General features: G+C 34.0%; 1 protein-coding gene across 2 annotated transcripts in view; it reads right to left on the bottom strand.

Moving 5' to 3' along the window:
• CCDC141 (coiled-coil domain containing 141) overlaps positions 1 to 20,658 on the bottom strand; it is an 83,951-nt gene that overhangs the window by 13,905 nt on the left and 49,388 nt on the right. The window contains exons 13-23 of one of the 2 annotated variants that reach the window (XM_031052355.2): positions 19,854 to 20,033; positions 19,030 to 19,155; positions 18,230 to 18,418; positions 17,755 to 17,934; positions 16,435 to 16,584; positions 10,987 to 11,127; positions 9,709 to 9,897; positions 8,019 to 8,202; positions 6,679 to 6,788; positions 2,952 to 3,059; positions 2,295 to 2,384 (exon numbers count right to left, since the gene is read on the bottom strand). In XM_031052355.2, the coding sequence (XP_030908215.2) occupies positions 2,295 to 2,384; positions 2,952 to 3,059; positions 6,679 to 6,788; positions 8,019 to 8,202; positions 9,709 to 9,897; positions 10,987 to 11,127; positions 16,435 to 16,584; positions 17,755 to 17,934; positions 18,230 to 18,418; positions 19,030 to 19,155; positions 19,854 to 20,033 (1,647 nt within the window). The remainder of the gene's footprint in view (positions 1 to 2,294; positions 2,385 to 2,951; positions 3,060 to 6,678; positions 6,789 to 8,018; positions 8,203 to 9,708; positions 9,898 to 10,986; positions 11,128 to 16,434; positions 16,585 to 17,754; positions 17,935 to 18,229; positions 18,419 to 19,029; positions 19,156 to 19,853; positions 20,034 to 20,658) is intronic. The other variant, XM_031052356.2, reaches the window with a different exon arrangement.

Below are 20,658 nucleotides of genomic sequence, written 5' to 3'. Positions count from 1 at the left end.
CATGAAAAATTATAATTGACTTTCAAATTTGGTGCAATATGTCAATTTTCCCCTAATTACCCAGAAAACAAAGACTGAGTTACTTCTTCCTTCTGCACATATTCAATTTCTTAATTGGCTTTCCAATTTAAACTATTCCCAATAATTTGTTATTTTTAACTATTAACTCCAATACATATACATACTACATATTTTTCTAGTGTTTGCAAATTTGATTGTCACCCAGCTCTTTTAACCTTATCAGCACTGTTCTAAAAAGCTCTCTCAGATTTAAGCCTAACCAAATTCGCAAGTCTTTCTTAAATGAATCTTTAATAGGCATTTCAGTAGCAAAATTGGCTGTTTGGGCCTGACTTGCAGTAACAAATAGAATAAACCAAATCTGATTTAACATTAAGAAATTTAAAAATTCTTTATAATATTAAATTCTGAACAGGGCTATTTAAAAAACATATGTTCTGGATAGCCAGTGTCTACTGTCTGAATGAAATCAATGATCCAGCTTCATTCTGTCTATTGAGGAGTCTATGCACATGTACACACAGTGGCATACATTCTGATAACTACAGGAAAGCCACAACAATGTAGAAATCTTCCAGTGACTAATCTGGCATCTTAATGCGGGGATATGCTATCTAATGAGGCCACAGAACTGAACAAAGTTATTTCAGAAATTGCTGGAAAATTACCCTGAGGAAAATGCCAAGGAAAATAATTACAGGTGAGTAGTGAGTGAGCAAACTATCAGACAGGCTTTAGCAGCATGAGGACCTTCAGCCCTCGTGTGTCAATCTGTGATCAAAATAGCATGAGGATAACCGTGTCATGAGAAGGTCCAGGCCAGTTTCAGGTGATACTTTTTCTGAAGCAAATTAATGTTGCAAAATTAGCTTGCAGAATCATAAGCAAAATTAGAGATTGGTGGCCTATTAGACAAGGAGTTGAATATGGGCCAGGTCTTTCCTTGTAGAGTATGGAAATGGAAGACAGAAAAGCTCTAGTGAGGTGACCCTGCTACTTCTGCAAGTGAAGTATGGAGTGATGAAAAGGGTGGAGGCATCATAGTTGCCATACTTCACATCTGATATTTGCTGTTTCGCATACCCTTGACTTCTCCCCTTGGCAGCTGAGGCACAGCCTGATGAGGACTGACAAAACTGTGTCCTAATAAAATAGAAAATAGGGCTATGGACATCTGCTGGGTGAGGAAATTCTCTTGAGGGTGGCTCTTCAGAACAGTCACAAAATTTTGAGAGAAATCTAGAATCCTAATTGATTGTGAAACTTCCATTGAATTGGATTAGAGGTAAGAAATTCAGTTAGGTTCAATGTGGGCTCATCAGCAGATTATAGAATGCTCTTTATTGAACCGAAGGGAATGTTAATAGTCGAATCTCTACAAAACATGACAATTCAATGTCTTGTATTATTGATTTATATTATCGACTGTCAAAATGGAAACTTTAGAGCTCTAGATCAGTTACAAATGTATCCTACTTTTCTAAATACTTAAATATATTACCACTCACTCCAATCTACCAGAATATTTCACATAGTGTTTACATTCTGGATTGTTCTTTAAACTAACAATTAATGTCATATAATATAGGTCTGGGTTTATATTACCTGTATTTCTAAGATTCATTGACAACTTGGAACCTTTCACATTCATTTACTATATACCCATGAATAAAACATGTTTGTCTGCTAGGGTTTTTATAATTCTAACTGCATACCCAGCTTTTCAATATCTAATTTGCTTTTGTGCATTATCCTCAACACACAATCCACACCTTGGTACTTATTTACTATCTCTGCTGTTTCTAATTTTGGCAGTGGAAATGTAACTTAAGTGTTTTGAGGTGAGAGTGAAGATGACATTTCCTGCTAAGTTCTGTTATTTATTTGATGTATAGTGTCTTATCAACAGTACAGCATATTAGAATCATACAATGGCTAGGGTTGGGGAGGAACATAAGTTCACCTAGTTCCAATCCACAGTTATCAACCACATGATGTCATACTGAACTGACAGCTGTGGTTGTGTTCCATCATCTTTTTGCTGTGACTGTTTTCCTGTTATTCACACTGCCGTAAAACTGAAACAACCCTCAGCTTGTTTTGTGTCGGATATTTGTAATAATGTAAATGAAAAACAGCCAAAGCCCACCAATCTATGAGGATATCCATCATTTCTGAAAAGTAACGAATTAAGGAGTAAAATTCCTTTGAAAGTACACAACAATGTTTATCAATTTGATATAAAATAAATAAAAATAATCAACATGAGCAGCAGATACCTGTTTAGTGTTGGTAGAAGACAGACTATTTTTTGTCTTCTCAGTAATGCTTTCTGAATTTGTAAGCAATTTACCTGATAACATCTGAAATAAAAATGTTTTTAAAAAAATTATTTTCCTGATGAAGATCTTAATGATTCAACAAAGAATCATAGTTTTCACTGTTACTTAGTTAAAGTTCTGAGCTTCTCTCATAGCATATTACTCATAAATCAAACACTTTTATAGCTTGTCTCTAGGAGCTATATGAGTAGAAGGGCTCTGGGAAAAAGTAACAGCAGCCTCCATTACTTCCTATATTCCCTTGTCTTATAATGGAGAGAGCAGAATTTGTCCCCTCTTGAGGAAGGACAAATAGTTAAAAAGAGGACATCTCCATTAACAGTGCTGTGGCAATAGCACCAACGGAAAATTGGTAAAATAAATATGTGGATTGGATGGACCAAGACTACATTGATAACACCCATTTAAGGGATGCTTGAAGAGCAAAAACCAAGAAACTTTCCATCAGTACTGAAAGCCTTTTAAGAAATAGAGTAAAAAAAAAAACATCAACAAAACCCAAAACAAAACCAAACCAAAATCCCCCCCCAAAAAAACCAAAAAAATCCACTAGCATAAACTAATTTTATTTCTTATAAAAATACTAACCTGCTGCGTTTGCTCCTTTGCTTTTTCTTTAATAACTGCCTCACATGCTTCTTGACCATTTCTTTCTTCTTTTTGAAAAGTAACCAACTCCTCAGAAAATTCAACTTTCTGCAATGTGAAAATTAAGTAAGCTTATGCACAATGGAAAGTACCAATTGTTAGCTATACTGTCTTATGTACTGTACAACAGAGTAGAAGAAAAAAATCAGTGAAATAATATCTAAAGCCTGTCATTATCTCAGGTGTAAATTGCTATGGCAAAAGCATATAGTAAACCCCAATTCATTCATCCTTGGACAAGCAAAGAAGTATTTTTCAAAGCTGAGGTGTCATGGGTTCAGCAGTAGCAGTAATTTTTCTCCTTCTTGTAGCTGGTGCAGTGCTGTGTTTTGAGCTCTGGGCTGGGAACAGTTGCTTGATAGCGAGCATGTTTTGAGGGTGTTTTTGTTCGAGGCCTTTTCTGAGCACGTGCTCCAGCCAGGTGGAGGAGGGGAGGCCGGGAGGAAGGAGAGACAGGACAACTGACCCAGCTAGCCAATGAGGTATTCCATACCCAGGATGCATACTGGGAGAGAGAGCAGGAAGGGTGGAGCTCTGGAGGAAAATGGAGGAGGGAGCACGCGGTGCTCGGCTGGGCAGGGTGGAGTGAGTTATGGGTCGGTGGCTGGTGGGGTGTTGTATTCTTTTCGCTTGTTATTGGCTTTATCATTATTATTTGTAGTAGTAATGGCAACAGTAATTTGTGTTATGCCTTAGCTATTAAACTGTTCTTATCTCAATCTGTGGGGGCTACATTCTTTGGATTTTTCTTCCTAACTCTCCAGGAGTTGGGGGACTTGGTTTAAACCACGACATGAGGGTATCTTTTCTGAATCAGGGGAAGTATAGGACACCAAAGACTTCACTGGTTGGTCGAGAATCTCAGGAATATTAATCAATTTGTACCAAACATAAGCAAGGGAAAATAAAAGAGCAACAAAGTGACACCAACAGGGAAAAAGAAAAGAGAAAAGAGAAAAAAGAGACAAGAGAAAAAAGAGAAAAGAGGGAAGGGGGAAGGGAAAGGGAAAGGGAAAGGGAAAGGGAAAGGGAAAGGGAAAGGGAAAGGGAAAGGGAAAGGGAAGGGGAAAGGGAAAGGGAAAGGGAAAGGGAAGGGGAAAGGGAAAGGGAAAGGGAAAGGGAAAGGGAAAGGGAAGGGGAAAGGGAAAGGGAAAGGGAAAGGGAAAGGGAAAGGGAAAGGGAAAGGGAAAGGGAAAGGGAAAGGGAAAGGGAAAGGGAAAGGGAAAGGGAAAGGGAAAGGGAAAGGGAAAGGGAAAGGGAAAGGGAAAGGGAAAGGGAAAGGGAAAGGGAAAGGGAAAGGGAAAGGGAAAGGGAAAGGGAAAGGGAAAGGGAAAAGAAAAGAAAAGAAAAGAAAAGAAAAGAAAAGAAAAGAAAAGAAAAGAAAAGAAAAGAAAAGAAAAGAAAAGAAAAGAAAAGAAAAGAAAAGAAAAGAAAAGAAAAGAAAAGAAAAGAAAAGAAAAGAAAAGAAAAGAAAAGAAAAGAAAAGAAAAGAAGATAAACAACAAATTCAGAAAAAAAAGTCAGGATTTCGGGAAACTAGTAAGGAGGAAAGGAACATTTGTGAGTCTCTAGAATGTTAAAATTTCTCTAAAAGGTGGAAAGGGGAGAATGTGTTCATAGCATAAAACATAACCAGGTAGAATTTGCATTTGTTCTCATTTTCTTCCCTACTTCAGCTTCCCATCTAGACAGTCTATAAGCACTCTGAATGTAATTAACGATACTTTAGATCAGCTGCTTTACAATTCTTTTTGCCTAATACTTATTTCTAGCTGAAGCCTCAAAGACTGTACAACTGGTTATGAAGTCCTTACAAGGGAAATCTGGACAACCATACTGTATTTTATCAAGACTTCATGAATCCTTTAAAACTGTTATAGAAAAAAATGTACATATTTCGAAGAGCAACACAGTGGAACAACGTAAGGAAAACCAAAAGTTTTATATTTAGTTTTGTGTATTTCACATCTTTAGTTGTCCAGCCAAAAGTTACTGTTCTAAATAAGCTTTCATAAGAAAGTGCTGCATTTTTAATTTTCCATTCTATGATTAAACAAGTGAAAAAAATCTGTGTGATCTGATCAATATAATTTTTTGGTGAAGAAAAAGTATTCTTCAATTTTGCACTTGAAAAATCAAATCAATGTTCTTCTACAAACATGTAAAACCAGGAAAGACTGCACAATACATTTCCCCTTAATTTGTTATGCTTTAAAAATGACAGGACGTAAAACTGAATTCATAGTCATGGCGTTCCATACTCATGGCACTTGCATAGATTATTTGCTGAATGATTTATTTTTCGTAAGATACAGATACCAAATACGGAGATATTCTGGAAATGTTCAATAAGAATATCAGTTTTAAAATCTCAGAATACTATGCATTATAAAAATAACTTTCATTTGAAAAAAGCTGCTGAGCTCTAAATTGAGGAATCTTTTTTTTTTATATACATATAATGTTCCTTTTGATTGATTTTTAAAAAGTATTATTTAAATTGAAGGTTAAAGTAACCAGGAAATATTTTATGAATGGTTCTGCATGAAAAAAGTGTTCTGCAAACAACTTTGTTAAAGAAAAATAACATTACAATTAGCAAAATTAATCAAATATTACAATTATTTTGAAATTCCACTTCTCTTGAATAGATTTATATTATTTTGAGCTTACAAAACTATCAAAGATTCAAGCCCAACAAAAACTGAGGCTATTTAAAAGCTCTAATAGCATTTAAGTAATGCATGCATTGGAAGAAGAATTTGGAAAAAAACAACCCACCTAATTATCATTGATATTGAACCTTTTCTATGGTCACAGTGCAAGGCAAAACTTTCTTTCCATTCAGAAAAATACTTTTGCAACTCATTTCTGATTTTGACATCTCATAATTGCTTTTAAGTGTGTTAATGAGTAATTTGAGTGTTCAGATTTTTATAGCATAATTCCATCATAGAGAAGTGAAACAACATTCAACTTCATCAAGAGCAGCACATTTAAGCATCTTAACACTTCCAGCTTCACAGAAGAATTAACTCATCATCTATTGCTGCATGTGGGATAGATTTCATTTATTACATTCAGAGTGGGACTGGAATAGACAGTTTTTATTATAAAAATCCAGCCTATTCAGCTGTCTTCCATAGTTCTTCCTCAGTTGATGTTATTAATTACACTCAAAGAAGCTTATCAGATTATATAAATCTAAATGTGTTGGTGTTCTCTTTAATATTTATGTTGTGAGTGATGCGTACATAATTTAAATTACTTTGGTTTTAGCACAACTTCTTTTTGGGGATGATTTTTCCAACAGGGAGCCAAGAAGCTACGTTGTTTGGCATTTTATAGATATAGCAGTTACTTATATTAGAGAACCAAAGGAAGAAGAAAATATTTGCCTAGATTCTCAAATAAATTGCGACATTTTTCCCTAAAGGGTAGTTGAAAGCAGTAACAGTTCTGAAAGAAGTCAAGAAAAAGAATCATAGGATGAATATTTAGAGTAAAACCAAATCATTATGATCACTACAGAAGGTAATGAAAGTAATGAAAAAGTGAACAATTAAGAAATGCTTCATACCACACACTTTTAACTTCAGATTCAGACAATAAGCCTGATAAAGTTGATGCAGATGCAATACATTCTCCAGATTAAAAAGATATATACCTTAATCTCCTTAAGTTCCCTCAAAGACCTACACAACTCATCAACAGAATTAATGATTTCTTTGTACTTTAATATGGCTTTTTCAACATACTTCTTTCCTTCTTCAATACCTACAAAGGTAAAAAAACATTAAAGTAGAACAGAAAGCCTCAAACAGTTGCGTAACAATTTACTTTTCAACCCAAATATACTCTAATAATTACGTTTTTCTGTATTTTGTTTTGCTGGAGGAGTTCTGTGATCTGCAACCCTATCTCTTACTACCATGTTTGAGGTGGGTCCTCATAGTCACTGCAGGCCTTCTGCTTGGCTTCTCCTGGAACAAAATTACTTCTGTCTGGTTAGCAATATTGCTTTAAAAGATACTGAACTTGTCAAGTGTCTCCTAAACTAGTTGTCTTACTATACAACTAGGAGGCACTTAGATCCCTGTTATAAGAAATACAAAAGAAAAGGCAGGGTGAAGAAGCTTTTTCCCATGTAATGACTTAAAAAATACGAAGTGCCTCCTTTCTTCCAGTGTTTTCAATCAACCTGTGTCAAGAACCTGTTCTGTCAGCTTCTTTCCTACAGAATGTAGGAATGCTTAAAATATTGAGAAGTTTAAAAAAAAAAAAAAAGAAGAGGAGGGGTGGGAATGAAGAGGGGGGAAAGGTTATCTGTGCTCTCTAAATAGTTTCTAAATTAGGGGAATTTAAAATCACAGTCTGACTCTGTTGATACACAGTATATCCTTGCTTGGATGGTCACCTTACCTTTGGATTAAATAGCTTCAATGAGTACATAAACATTACAAGTTTAAACAACAAAGCAAAACCTGAAGTTTGTTGACCTTCATTCTTTGGCCAATAACATTCGAAATAAATACAACTGCAAATACAGTATTTGTTACAATCTACATTTTGCTAATAAAATGCTTAAGAAATTTGGCAAATACCACTAGTTATTTGTAGTGTTAATGTAAAAAATTCAGTCAGCACTAAGGTATATCACTGTAACATATTTTGGCTTCAAAGGCTTGCCTGTTATGAGATAGCATAAGCCATGAAGTCTTAATTCAAAGCTCATAAATATTACAAGGACAGTCACATTTGATTTCAAGGTGAACTCACGTTGTATACACAAAACCAAGTAACTATCAGACTGCTGAGTACTTTCATATTTTTTAATTTTTAAATATTTGTTCTGAAACCTCTTCCAGTCAATACTTGAAATCAATTGTTTGTTTTTAAATTTTCATACAATCTTGTTTGTAAATGAACAAATCTAGGAATCTGCTTACTCCTGTCCTAAATTACTGCATTTTTTTCCCTTCATTACATTACCAGAGAGCTCCTCACCGTATAACTGCTTAGCAAGGTCTGTAATCTGCTGAATTTTTTCTTCCTGTTGAGGCACTGCAGGCTCAATAAACTTATTGAATTGCTTGTAGAGAGTTTCTATTGCTTCTCTTGTTTTACACTCTGCAGAATACTTGCCAACTCTAATGACTGTTGCACTCACATCTTCAAACCAAAATTGACACTGAAGGATAAAAACACTGCATTATAATAAATTATCAGCAGTTCAAGCCTTTGTAGAATAGACTAATCTTAGATTTTCCATAATCTGTGGTATACGGTATGTCTTCAATTTTCCAATTTTAATCTGAAAAACATTTGTTTAGTACAAATGTTGCTTCATATATTAATAGCTGCTAAATTTTCTTTAAACACTATATCCATGTTCATCTTGCAAGCATTCTGAATTTATTAGTTAACGTTTCTGCAAACATTGATTTTATTTCTGGGTTCTTTCCACCTTGCATATCAACTGACTAATTTCACAAGTTTTGTATTGTGGCCACAGATACACCTCTGTGAGGTTGCTTAGACTTAGACTACTAGCAAACAAGGATTTTGGTCTCACCAGCCATTAAAGTTACTAGTAATCTCTCTAGTGACAAGAATGGGTTTTACAATACACACATAATAAATAGTTTTGATTAACAATACTTAGAGAACATAATCTGGTGTTCACACAGTATCATCTCTCTTATGTCATTACATCAAGCAGCTAATAATCACCCTTCTATTCTGCCACTAAATTCAGTATTGTAGGCTGTGCCTATTTCTGAAAGAAAAACTCTTGAGTAAAAGGTGATATTTTACACTGCATAAACAAAACAATCTTAAATTTTAGCTCTAGGAAATTATTTCCCTCAAAGTAAGGGAGGAGTTTAAAAATGCAAATGCACAACAAATTGTAACAAATTGCTTTGCTAACAATACATGACCCATTGATCACTAGACAATTAAAACATCTTTCAAACAAAACCTTAGTATTGTGATCTATCATTAAGGGAATTTGTCATGTATTTAAATCACTTTGGAGATATGAGCAGTATTATTTCTAAAAATGACAGGACTGTGCTTGCCTCACAGGAGATGCACCAACACAATGTGATAGGACAGAAATTACAGTTAACAAATGATTTTTTTTTCTTCTTTTTTTAAAAAAAGGCAATACTTGAGGCAGTCTTCAGACACATTAAGGTTACAGAAGTCTCCAAAAAAGACTTAGACTGCAGTTCAGAAAAAATGCTTACCAAGTCCATTAAAAAAAAATTTTACATTTCAATTCTAGAATTACACATCACACAGACAGCCCTTCCTGACAACTAACAAAGTAGGTATTTTGATAACTTGGCTTTTGTGGTTTGACAGCTATCAAGGAGAGCCTGTGGCACTTTTTATGTTACCTCAGAATACACTTAGAGAAAATGAACTCATAAGTATGATCACAGATGCTAGATCACTATGGAAGTCATACTGAGATGGAGACCCCAGTAGCATGCATAGCAACACGAGAATGTGGTCACATTGCATGGGGCTTCCCCATTTTCTCTACGAAGTTACAAAGTAAAAATAGAAAGAAACTTTACCAATCTACTTTTGGAAGTCACAGACTTTGCCTGAAGTACATATAAGCATTCATCTATCTCAGTCCTAAACATTACAGCCATAGTAAGGACCTCAAGTCTACTAGTACCTCATCCATCATCTGTTGCAGATGCTCCATGAGATCCAGATTTTGCTTGTAATCCTCCACAACTTTAGTAAAGTTATTCAGCTGGTTTTGTAAGTCACTGATTGACCCGAAGAGAACTCTAGTATTAGGTTCATTGGCTACAGAGCCAATTACTTTCTTCTCTAAATTTTCCATCTTCTTTTTAAGAATCTGTTTAACAGATACAGTAATGTTAAATATGACAACAAAAAAAAATCTATTTTTAGAAACAATTGGTAAAAAACATGGAGAAAACCACAAATATTTCTGGTCCTGTGTTTTAAAATTTACAAGTACAAATTTTTTTTTCAATAATCAAATAAACTGACAGGTCATTTAAATGCTGATTAAAATCAATGAAAATTATATTATTAAAGGCAAAATTGGGTTATATTTTTCAGCTTAAAAACACCCAAAAATCTGTAGTAAAAAAAGTTGGGATCTTGAACAAAATAACTGAATCTAGAAATTAAAAAATACTACTAAGCCTTTGGAGTCTGTGACCACATATGAGTCAATTTAAGCATGTCCTAGAATATTAACATCTTGCTTGAGAATCTGATCTTTCCAAGTAAAAAAGTTGTGATGGAAGAGACTGGCAGAGTGGCAGAGCAAGTAAAACAAAACCTACTATTTCCAACTGGCAACTAAAAAGGTCATTGGAGACTCTGAAAGAAGAGTTTTGAGTGAATGTAAAAAGGCTGGTAGGGTTCTATGCTGCAAATAATCATGACCAACTCAAGGCAATGGATGCAGAAAAAGGTTCTAAAGACTTATATGAGAAAATGAGAAAGACAAGAAAGTAGCTGGATGCAAAGGGGAATACGTGTGTGTTTTTGTGATTTTGATGGGTTATTTGCATTTTTTAGTTTTTTGTTTGTTTGCTTGTTTTGTGGGTGGTTGTTTATTTAGGTTTTGGCCTTTTTTTTTCTTTTTTAAGGGGAGGGAAGACTAGGGCACACGTTGTGAAGGAACAGAGGCAAGAAGAATAAAATTAAATAGAAAAATAATGGACAATAAAAGGAGCAAACACAGGGAAGTCAGAAATTTAGGTAAGATCATTTCACTGAAGGAAATAGAAAAATTAAAAAAAAAACAGAAAATGCAAAACATCTCAGTCGGTGACTGAGACAGGAAGGATATAAAGCTGAGTAAAAGGGAAGCTCACAAGACATTTTGCATCTCCTCTGATCTGCTTGGGACAGACCACAGCAATTCAACCAACAAAGCCTCCAATAAAACAAAAATTTCTAATATTACCTGTATTTTATCTGCATATATCTCAACTTGCTGAATCTGTATTTTAAGTACTTTCAGATTTCGAGATTTTTCAGCTTTCTTCATATAGCTAAACTTCAAATTGTTAAATTTTTTTTTGAGATCCTTAAATGATTCTCTGAGCTGAAACACAGTAAGTACATTTGTTAGTAAAAGAGAATCCAACACACTTCTAGTCAGGTTTTATTAACAGCTGTTTAACAGACTACAGTCTGAACAGTGAAAATGTAGTACTGAAGTTAATAATACTATGCCATCTCATAAAGCATCCTCATATCATTTCTGTAAGTATGGTAGCACAGAGATTCTTCCTAACATATACCCAGAGAAAGCCTCATCTAATTATAGCTAGATAGATTTGGTAGCACATAACAATATTATTACCAGTTAGCACTGACTTGGTGCAGCAAGCTTAATATTAGTGAAAATGATTTTTATAATAATGTAAACTAAGTAGTAGCATTCTCGTTTTTCAAGACTTTTCAGAAAGGCTTGTATCAGCTGCGATTATTATTATTATTATAGTAAATTTGCTATAAAACTATTTTTTATTTAGATGGATTGTGGCTACATTTTCTTTAATCTACAAAATATTTTTAGAATTCAGACTGATAGGTATGACATTGATGAAGCTCTAGGAAGCTACACTTTCCTTTATACATATATGGATCAGATGCATTGCCTATTTACCAGAATGAGTTTAATACACAGAGTACTATATGATCAATATCATTTTAAAAGCAGTGTTTATTTATCATAGGAACTAGTTATAATGTAAGTGTTTGGGGTTTACTTCAGTGCTATTTACCTATTTGCTTTAATATCCTTTTCCAAGATTGGCCTTAATAAACCACATGTCATTCTTTGCATTGTGTAAATAAGCAGATCAAACATACTCAGCTAACCTATCTTTAAAGAACTATGAATTATTTAAGTAGCATTTATTTTCAGTATTTTCTCTTTGAAAGCTATGTAATTTTCATTTTTATTTACAAATTCAAAAAATACTTTTAGATGTTACAGATGCTTTTGAATGCCTTTAAGCAATGGATACAGGAAGTAGACAAGTAAAAAAACTACTTAAAATAAGCTGCTGGTACCTTATAAAAGGCACTATTTTAGCCACATTGTTATGCCATGATCCTATCTTTAAATTATTTATAATTAATTCATAAAATCTGAAATATAAGAATATAAAAATTACTGAGATTTGTTTGTTTTTGGTTTTGTTTTTAGAATTCTGTATCCTTTGGGTTGCCAATTTTTTACTTTTAGGACAATGTAGAAATACATTTTGTAAAATGATATAATCTGAAAGAACTGAAATAAAAGAAATGCTAATGCTTTAGGATCTGTCCAGCCACACTATTTGATTAGTGCTAACAAGTTCAGGTCACATCCACAATTTGATATTTAGTTTACATATTTGAAGTTTTTTGTATTCAAAAGCCCTATAAACTGCTCCCCTGCCCTCCTCGTCCTCCTTGTCAGAGAGTCCATGCAGTAATGAATGCTCATTTTGCAGCTACTCTTATTGGAATAGCTAGCAATTAAACATTATTATTATTGCATACAAATGTTAATCCATCAAGGGATATATTTTTAATTTTCATTTCATCTAGTGGGATGTTGCCACATTACTGCAGAACAGACAAATGGTGTTCACTCAGTGTAATAGAAAAAAAAGGGAATTCTATCACTGGCTCTGTGATCTCCAATTAATTTAAGCTCTTTATCCCACCTAAGTACACAGAATAATAAAACCTATCTAAACCCCCTCCTGTTAATAAAATCTACTCTGCAGAACAATGTTTTGTATTCAGAACACAAGAGCCTTATTTGCTGGTTTAATTTTGAGGAAAAGCAGCAATGAGCAAGAGTTTATTTTAGCTCATTTCACTGGCTTATGCACATACATAGGTTAGTGATCGTTTATAAGGCCCAGAGGCTCTCCTCCTAGCAGTATGTGAAATCAGATCACCTTGTTTCAGATATGATATCTCATGTGTCAAAGGTCTGCAGCTGCTGTCACTCATCTCTCTTAGCCCCAGTGGAAAAACCATATTCAGCTCAGACTTGTACATTACCCCTTCAGAGTGCAAGTACACAATTCCTGTATCATCAGCAGTCGTGCCAAGGATGATATAGAGCTGCCAATTTTTAGAAATCCAAATGTAATTCAGTTTCCCACTATTTTCCACAAAATTAAATGAGAAATACTAAAGGAACTATAAACCCTAATACACTTCAGTGACTTCAGCCCACAAGTTTAGTGGAACTTTAACTTGTCTATTGTGTCATAGCCATAAATCAGGCAGCTGTTCCTAACTATAGTAGTCCTGTCATAGATAGAGAATGATAGAAGAGAGGGGCTTAGGTGCCAACTGCTCCCATTTATCACACAACTGCAAAATACATGGAAAAAGCAAGTTATAAAGCTGCTTTAAACATTTAATTTTTTTACAGTAGAGTTCCATAAAACGTTTTGAATTCCCTGTGCAAGCCACCCTAGGAAAGCACTTCAATGTTGTTAGCCACTTAAGTTTCTCTTTTTATTCACACATTAAATATTTAGTAGCACTAGTAATCAAAACAGCCCATGAGAGCAGGTTACTGAAAATAGGTTTTTAAAGTGGCAAAGATTAAAGAACAGCCATACAGAAAGTGGGAAGAAAAGGCATTTAAGTCTGGGATCCCAATCAAAATAAATTACAAGGTCAGAAATGTGCTAAGTATCAGTTCCTACTTACTTGTGTACAGAGGCAGTTTATTACCCTCTTTGATTAAAATCCACATTTTGAATCATACCTTTCCATAAATGTATAAACAATGACATGATGAAGAGAAAAGAAGTGAGCTGACTGCAGAGAGCTGAGAACCTACTTCAGGATATTACTCTTCTGTTGCAAGCTTTGTGCAGACATGCATAAATGCTATTTTCAAAGTGATCACCTAAAGAAAAGGGTTTTGGTTTTTTGTTGTTTTTTTGTTGTTTTTTTTTTTGCAAACATCATCTTATGTGTCACTTACAACCCCATGAAAAATTCAGTGTAGTATAAAGCTATGGTTAAACTGAGGCTTGGCTCATGTTTGTCACAAATGGTTGCAGTGCAATGCAGTGGAGTTGCAGCTCTTTGGAGGCTGCTACTTCAGCTAGTCATTAAAGCAGAAAGCCCAAAATGGCATACACAGATCCCAAAGGTCATATGAGCTTTTGTTATAGTTTTCAAAGATGTGCAAGGCATACATCCATTTTTTGCTCTCTGCAAATTTTCTTTAAATAGGAGAAGGCACAGTAAAGGCACGTATTTTACTCTTCTGTCCTCCAAAACACATTTTATATATTCTTGGCTATAAATTTAAGTATATGTTTCCTTGATTTTTGCAGAAGCACTGATATGTTACAAACAAAGGGAGCTAGCAAGCTCCTCCAACTATGATATTCTCAAACACCAGTAAATCCTAACCAATAAAGCCCTTGTTTACATGCTTTATTTATATGGTTGATCCACCACATTAAATGTAAATTAATTAAAATGCTTACAGGAGAATCCCAAACATTTTCAGTCAACTTTAATGTTTGCTTTGTAGACTGGTAAATCACAACTAAATTGTCTGGTTGTCTGTTTAGTATGTGACAGCTATGAACAGCTGTTTCTTGCTCCTCGCACATGAAATATCTATTTACTTTGAAATAACTATTCCTTTACCATCTATTATATCTGCCAGGTCGGCTAAATACTAGCAATACTGCAACTAATTTCTGATGTTAAAATTAACAGAATTTAAAATGCTGAAGTGAATTAGGATTCTTGAAGTAGTTCAGGGTCTGGTTTCTTGATCCCTAAACAGAATTAGCTACAAATACATAATGAAAAAAAAAAAAAAGGAAGAAAACAAACCAAAAACCAAACCAATCAACCAACCAAATAAAAAAAAAAAACCCAAACCAAAAGCAAAACACAAAACAAATAAAAGAACAAAAGAGAAGAAGAAAAATGTCAGTGAATTAATGAATATACAGGTACATTAGTCAAGTATTTATTTAGGAAATGCCTTCTATTCTAAGAAAAAGGTATCCACACACCAAATTTCTATATTTCAGTTAGTTGACATTGAAGCTTCAATTAGGATTGGGGATGACAGGTTTTAACTTAAGCAGGCAACATGGCTTTCCCAACAGACAATGAAAGAAAAAAAAAACCCAGTAATTATCATTGTAATTTAAAATATTTTATGCAATTACTTTGCAGAGTCCATTAACTATGAGAACCTAAAACATTACATTTTGCAATATACAACATGCCATAAGACATGTCACTACCACACTTTTCCTTTAAACTTGAGAGAGACAGAAGGTGGATACTTTTCACAAACACACAAAAATATGTTGTAAAAGAAAACCCAAACCAACAGTTTCCTCATTAAAAATAGGAGGGATAGAATTCTCAGTCAGCTCTATACTTTGGTGATTTAGAGCAAATAGTCTATTTTTCAGGTGTGGATTTACTTAGTGAAAGATAAAATAAGAAATTAAAAATTTCAGGGTTCTGTTTCTACTATGTTTCACACTACAGGGAACATTAGTGTGATATCCTCCCAGGTAAGAATCCAGTTTCTGTATTTCATGGATGCTCAGAAGTACAATCTACAGAACATTAAGTGTACAGGCCATCAGCCTCTTATTTTAATCGATCACTCTGAGAAAATTCTATGGAATATTTTTCCTAAATTAATTTTGTTGAGACCTACCCAATCCACCCTGCTAAATTGTGAATAAATTTGTATTTGTCTTACTAAGATGCTATATTAATAACCATATTAACTATTTTTTCTTAACAAAAGTTCCATAATACTAAATTCTAATATCTTGTGCTAAAGAACATTTTCTTTTGTTCTAGCAGGTTTTAAAGTATCATTTCTTGGGTTTCTGAAGAAATGTTAAGTATGAAATTATCTAGAATTTTTCATTAAAAGACTGAAAGTTCTAGTAGCTTTACAACTGCAATATATGTAAATATTACATTTGTTTGAAACTTTAGCTTTGTAAGAAAGAAAACTGAAGACTAGTGTATTTCAGATGAAACTTTCAGAACTGAAAGTCAAAGAAAATGCAGTTGTTCTGTTTCTTGTGGTACACTGGAAGCACTTTATTGCCTCCCCAACAACTTGTTATAATCCTGAACTGCAAAGGTAAGGACTATAGATTATTTAGATTGTGATATATATCATATATATATGTATCATATCATAGATATGTGTCATATTGTTCTGTGTGTATCCAAGGTTCCTGGTAAAATGGAAATCAACTTTTCTGTATACATATGAAACATCCAGGTGAATGATAAACAGGATTACAGAACACATGTATTACAGAACACAACAGCCTTTTTAGAATTCATTTTATGTGTTGAAATTCACCTTATTTACCTCATTTATCTCTTCTTGAGTGGTGCAGCGCTGGAACTGCTTTGAGAGCTCTTCCTCATACTTATCAGCTTTGGAGCTCCAGTCAATGCTAGCACATTCAAATCTAGCAAGTTCTTGTTTCAGATTCTTTACAGAAACATTCAAGCAATTCTACACAGGGAATAGACAAAGAAACCTATGAAATTCAGGAAATGCATTGATTTAATCAATTTAATATTAAAATAATTTTTAAGCAGAACATCCCTCAGTGACATCAGTCATAAAGGGCTAAACCATTAAACCTCCACTGTAAGGAGAGCAATTACATAGCAATTTCAATCACTAGTAGTATGACGAGTAGCTTTGGGTCAAAGTCACAACTCATATGGTGTCTTCTCTGAGCAAAGAGGAAGTGGCCTACTCTAGTCCTTTAGCACCTGGAGATTAGCTCCTTTCTGCTGTTAATCATTTTATGGAGTCTGAGGAGCACACTGCCAATGTGAATAATCTAGGCAGGTCATAAGTGAATGTCTTGTTTTCTCCCTAGTAAATGAATACAGAGGAATGACAGTCTTGCTCTGAATAACTAACTCCTTTCTCAAATGATACACATGTTGCCATGCAAATCAGTCTTGAATCCACTAATAGGTGGATTATATTTCTGTTTTGTTCTTTTATTATTCTTTCTTTATAGGAGAATATCTATGCAAAGCAAACTTTACAAAGTAGCATGAGTCTAATATATAGATGTGTCATTGAAAAAATCACTAAGAGGGTCTTGAACTGCATGAAGAATACTAGAGAACAGAAAGACATGCTTTTTTGCTTCCAAGCAATGCTATTTTATGATTAATTTCCTCCCTATATCAAATGTATTTCAAGTTTCCAGGGTAAAAGGTGTTCACAGACCATTAAAAAGTTAAAGCAAGATTTCAAGTAAATTAATTTTTCTTTTCTCTTGGTAAAAGAAATTTGTAATGTAACTACTGAAGAATAAGTTTTGTCATTCCTGGATGTTTCATTTAATGACTGTATATCTGCAGACTCAAAGCAGAAATTAAAAAATCCAACTGTGCTACATTTTATATTTTGCACTTCTTAAAAGGCACCTTGAACCTCTGTATTTACTTTCTCAAAGTTTGAATACATTTTGTACACCTAAAATTCATCCAGATAGTTCCAATATTTTTTCATATTTATCCATAAATAATGATAAATAATTATAAAACTATAACTAATAAACAATATATTATAACACAACATAAATATGTATAATATAATTTAAAATAATATTAATTATAATAATTATACATCATTATAAATAATTATAATTCTACTCACAGGTTGCTGCACTGCAGACAGGATATCCACTCCCTGGGTAATAAGTAGTTTGTATAGCTGTCTGATATGTGCATGTTTCTCCTGAGCATTCACAAGGCAGGCTTTGGCATTATGCACATTCTCAGGAGCCTCACATGTTTCAGGAATGTCCAGTTCTCCTAATTTTGATAGACATTCCAGCTGGAATATATTAACATTAAAACCAATGTGTGTTTAAAATAATGTGAAAGGAGGCTTACAATTCCTTCCTTACCTATAACACGATACCCTAAATCAGTTGACATGGGTTGAAGGAATTAAATTTCGGTTCATATCTGATTTTAAATGCTCTAAATTTCATGCAATTTTAGATACAAAATTTTAATTCTGATCACCAGAGAGGTTAACACTGTTTGGGAAAAAAATGACAGGCACCAAAACCAAGAAGAGTTTAACTATAATGACAAGAAAATATATTATAAAAGATTATACTCACTTCTTTTTTAATGTGATGAAATTTGACTGTTTTGTTGAAAATCTCTTCATATTCTGTCATGGTGTCCTTTAGAGTTTGATGGAAATGAATAAGTTCACTTATTCTCTCAGAATTCTCTTTCACAGGAAATCCTTTCTGACTTGGCAACTCTAATAATTTTATCAGGTACTCAAGCTCAGCGTTCAGTTGCTAGCAAAAGAAAAAAAAAGTTACCAAAAAAAAGTTACATTACACAAATATATTTGCAATAAAATATTTACACAAATATATTTGCAAGTTTTACCTTACAATCTAACAACAGTAAATTACCTTGGGGAAAAATCAGTACCATGCTCTTTAAAATCCTCTCCACACACTACTTTTTGCAAGGTGTGAATCTCAGCTAGCTATAACCCAGAAACAACCTTGGATCAAAACACATCAAATTGACATGTAGGGGAATGGCAGACTCAAATGCTGAAATTCAGAGGCATTACGAAGATCAGTGTGACGTACCACAGCCTCTGACCAGCTGCAACTCAAAAATGTGAAGTTGATACTCTCCTTGTACTTCTACCACCCCAATCCTTGTGTGTCACTTTAATAAGCAGCTAACACTGGACAAGATATTCTCTGGATACTAAAGGTAAAATGTCTTTCTTTCTCACCTTATAAACACATACAAACCCTTCCTCCTGGAAAAGTAAAATAAAACATCAAACACTGCAGCCCCAGACAGTCTGTCTGGCATCAGTGTGAATCTTTACTGAGCCAAAAAGAGATTTTGATCTACTATGCACTTCACTATCTTAGTTTTTCACCTGATACTCTGGTTTCATTTGGTGAAGCTTTTTTTGTAGTTCCAAAACAATAAAAAGGTCGTTTTCAAGGTCAACTGTTACTGCAAGCTGAAGTGCCTCTTGAAGAATCTCTAATCCATGGGTAGTCTAAAAGATAATCAAACAGTTCAGTGTTTCCATCTATAGTGAAGAAATAATAATAAAAAAACCCAACAATTAAAATCTAAATTTGTGACAAGACCCTTTCCCAGAGCAGACACACAAATGTTGTCAGTAAAACCTCTCTACCTCAAACCCTCTGACTAACAAGGTTCATATGAAATCTTTAAGACAATGTGCAAAAATGATTCAGACACCAAGATCAGAGCACCCATACACACATATTTTCTGTAATAAAAGATGTCATAGTTTAGTGATAAGGAGCACAAGACAAACAGCAGCGATAAACATCTGGTCCTGCTATTAGCCTAGCTAGTGTTGCTTTTCAGGAGCATGGCACAGCACCCCTGTACCAAGGAGATTTCAATCTTCTTTTGTTATGAACATGGTTGGATTTGAGTTTAGTAACTATCAAGAGACAATTTAGTTTAGTAACTCTTAAGTCACAATGAAACTGTGCTTTTTAAAAACAAAACAAACCCCCACAAAGCTGAAAAACCATAAAGCACTGCTGGTGTAGTATGAGGATTTGATTAAAAATTCAGATATGAAGTGGGGACTTGTATCTTAATGATTATCTATTTCTTACATGACACATATAATAATTGATGAGACAGCCACAGAGAAACTAATAACAATGAAGAAATGTTTGCCACAGTTGCTCTCTTTCTAGTCAATCTACTTACAATTTTTAGTTGCTCTTTAAATATCTGGTACTGTTGCTTGATGGGTTTTACTTGAGTAATTTTAATATTCCAGATTGCCCAAAGATCAGTCAGCTCTTTCTTTTCTTTACTCAGATTAACAATGACATCTTCTGTTACTTGTACAGATTTTTCTACTTTTAATATTAAACTCTTATTTACCTGGCAAATAAACAGACACATTTTTTTTACACATATGTTTTTCAAAAATGCAATTAAAACTTCATCATTTTAAAGTCTCAAAAAAGCTTAATAAAAATCTATTCTAAAGAAGCTTATTCAAAAATTTCTGGTACTCTGGGTGCCTTTAAAAACACTTTCCTCTTAGGCAAAGATCATAGGCATAGAGAACGTGGCTGATGTTAAAGTTAAAAACAAATCAGGTAAGTAATGACTGAATTTTTGCCATCTGATGACTCCAACTCTCATAGGAAATGATTTCTGAATAGACAGAACTACCCAAAATGGCCTTTTGGGCAATTGCAACTACAAGTGAAGTGGATGAAGAAAAGAGCACTCCTTTGTGCTGACAGCCAAAGCAGCACTGAAGCATGGAAGGAATAAAGTATTTAGCATTCAAACATTTGGCATCTTTTCCTCTTCTTAACAGAGCCCGTATCAGAAATCCCCCAAAACTAGGTAATGCTGTTTCTGCTTTTCAAATTTCAGAATTTTTCTTTTAAAAAAGTGTTGTATGATATCTATCTTCCAGGCATTTAAAAGCTACAATCTGAGAATGGGAACAGAGTAGCAGAAAACATGGTGGCAGCACAGATCTTTAGAGATA

Source organism: Melopsittacus undulatus, chromosome 8 (genome assembly GCF_012275295.1).
Source record: "Melopsittacus undulatus isolate bMelUnd1 chromosome 8, bMelUnd1.mat.Z, whole genome shotgun sequence".
Taxonomy (NCBI): Eukaryota; Metazoa; Chordata; class Aves; order Psittaciformes; family Psittaculidae; genus Melopsittacus; species Melopsittacus undulatus.
Note: the sequence above shows the minus strand (reverse complement) of the source record. Positions and strands in the feature narration are given on the sequence as shown.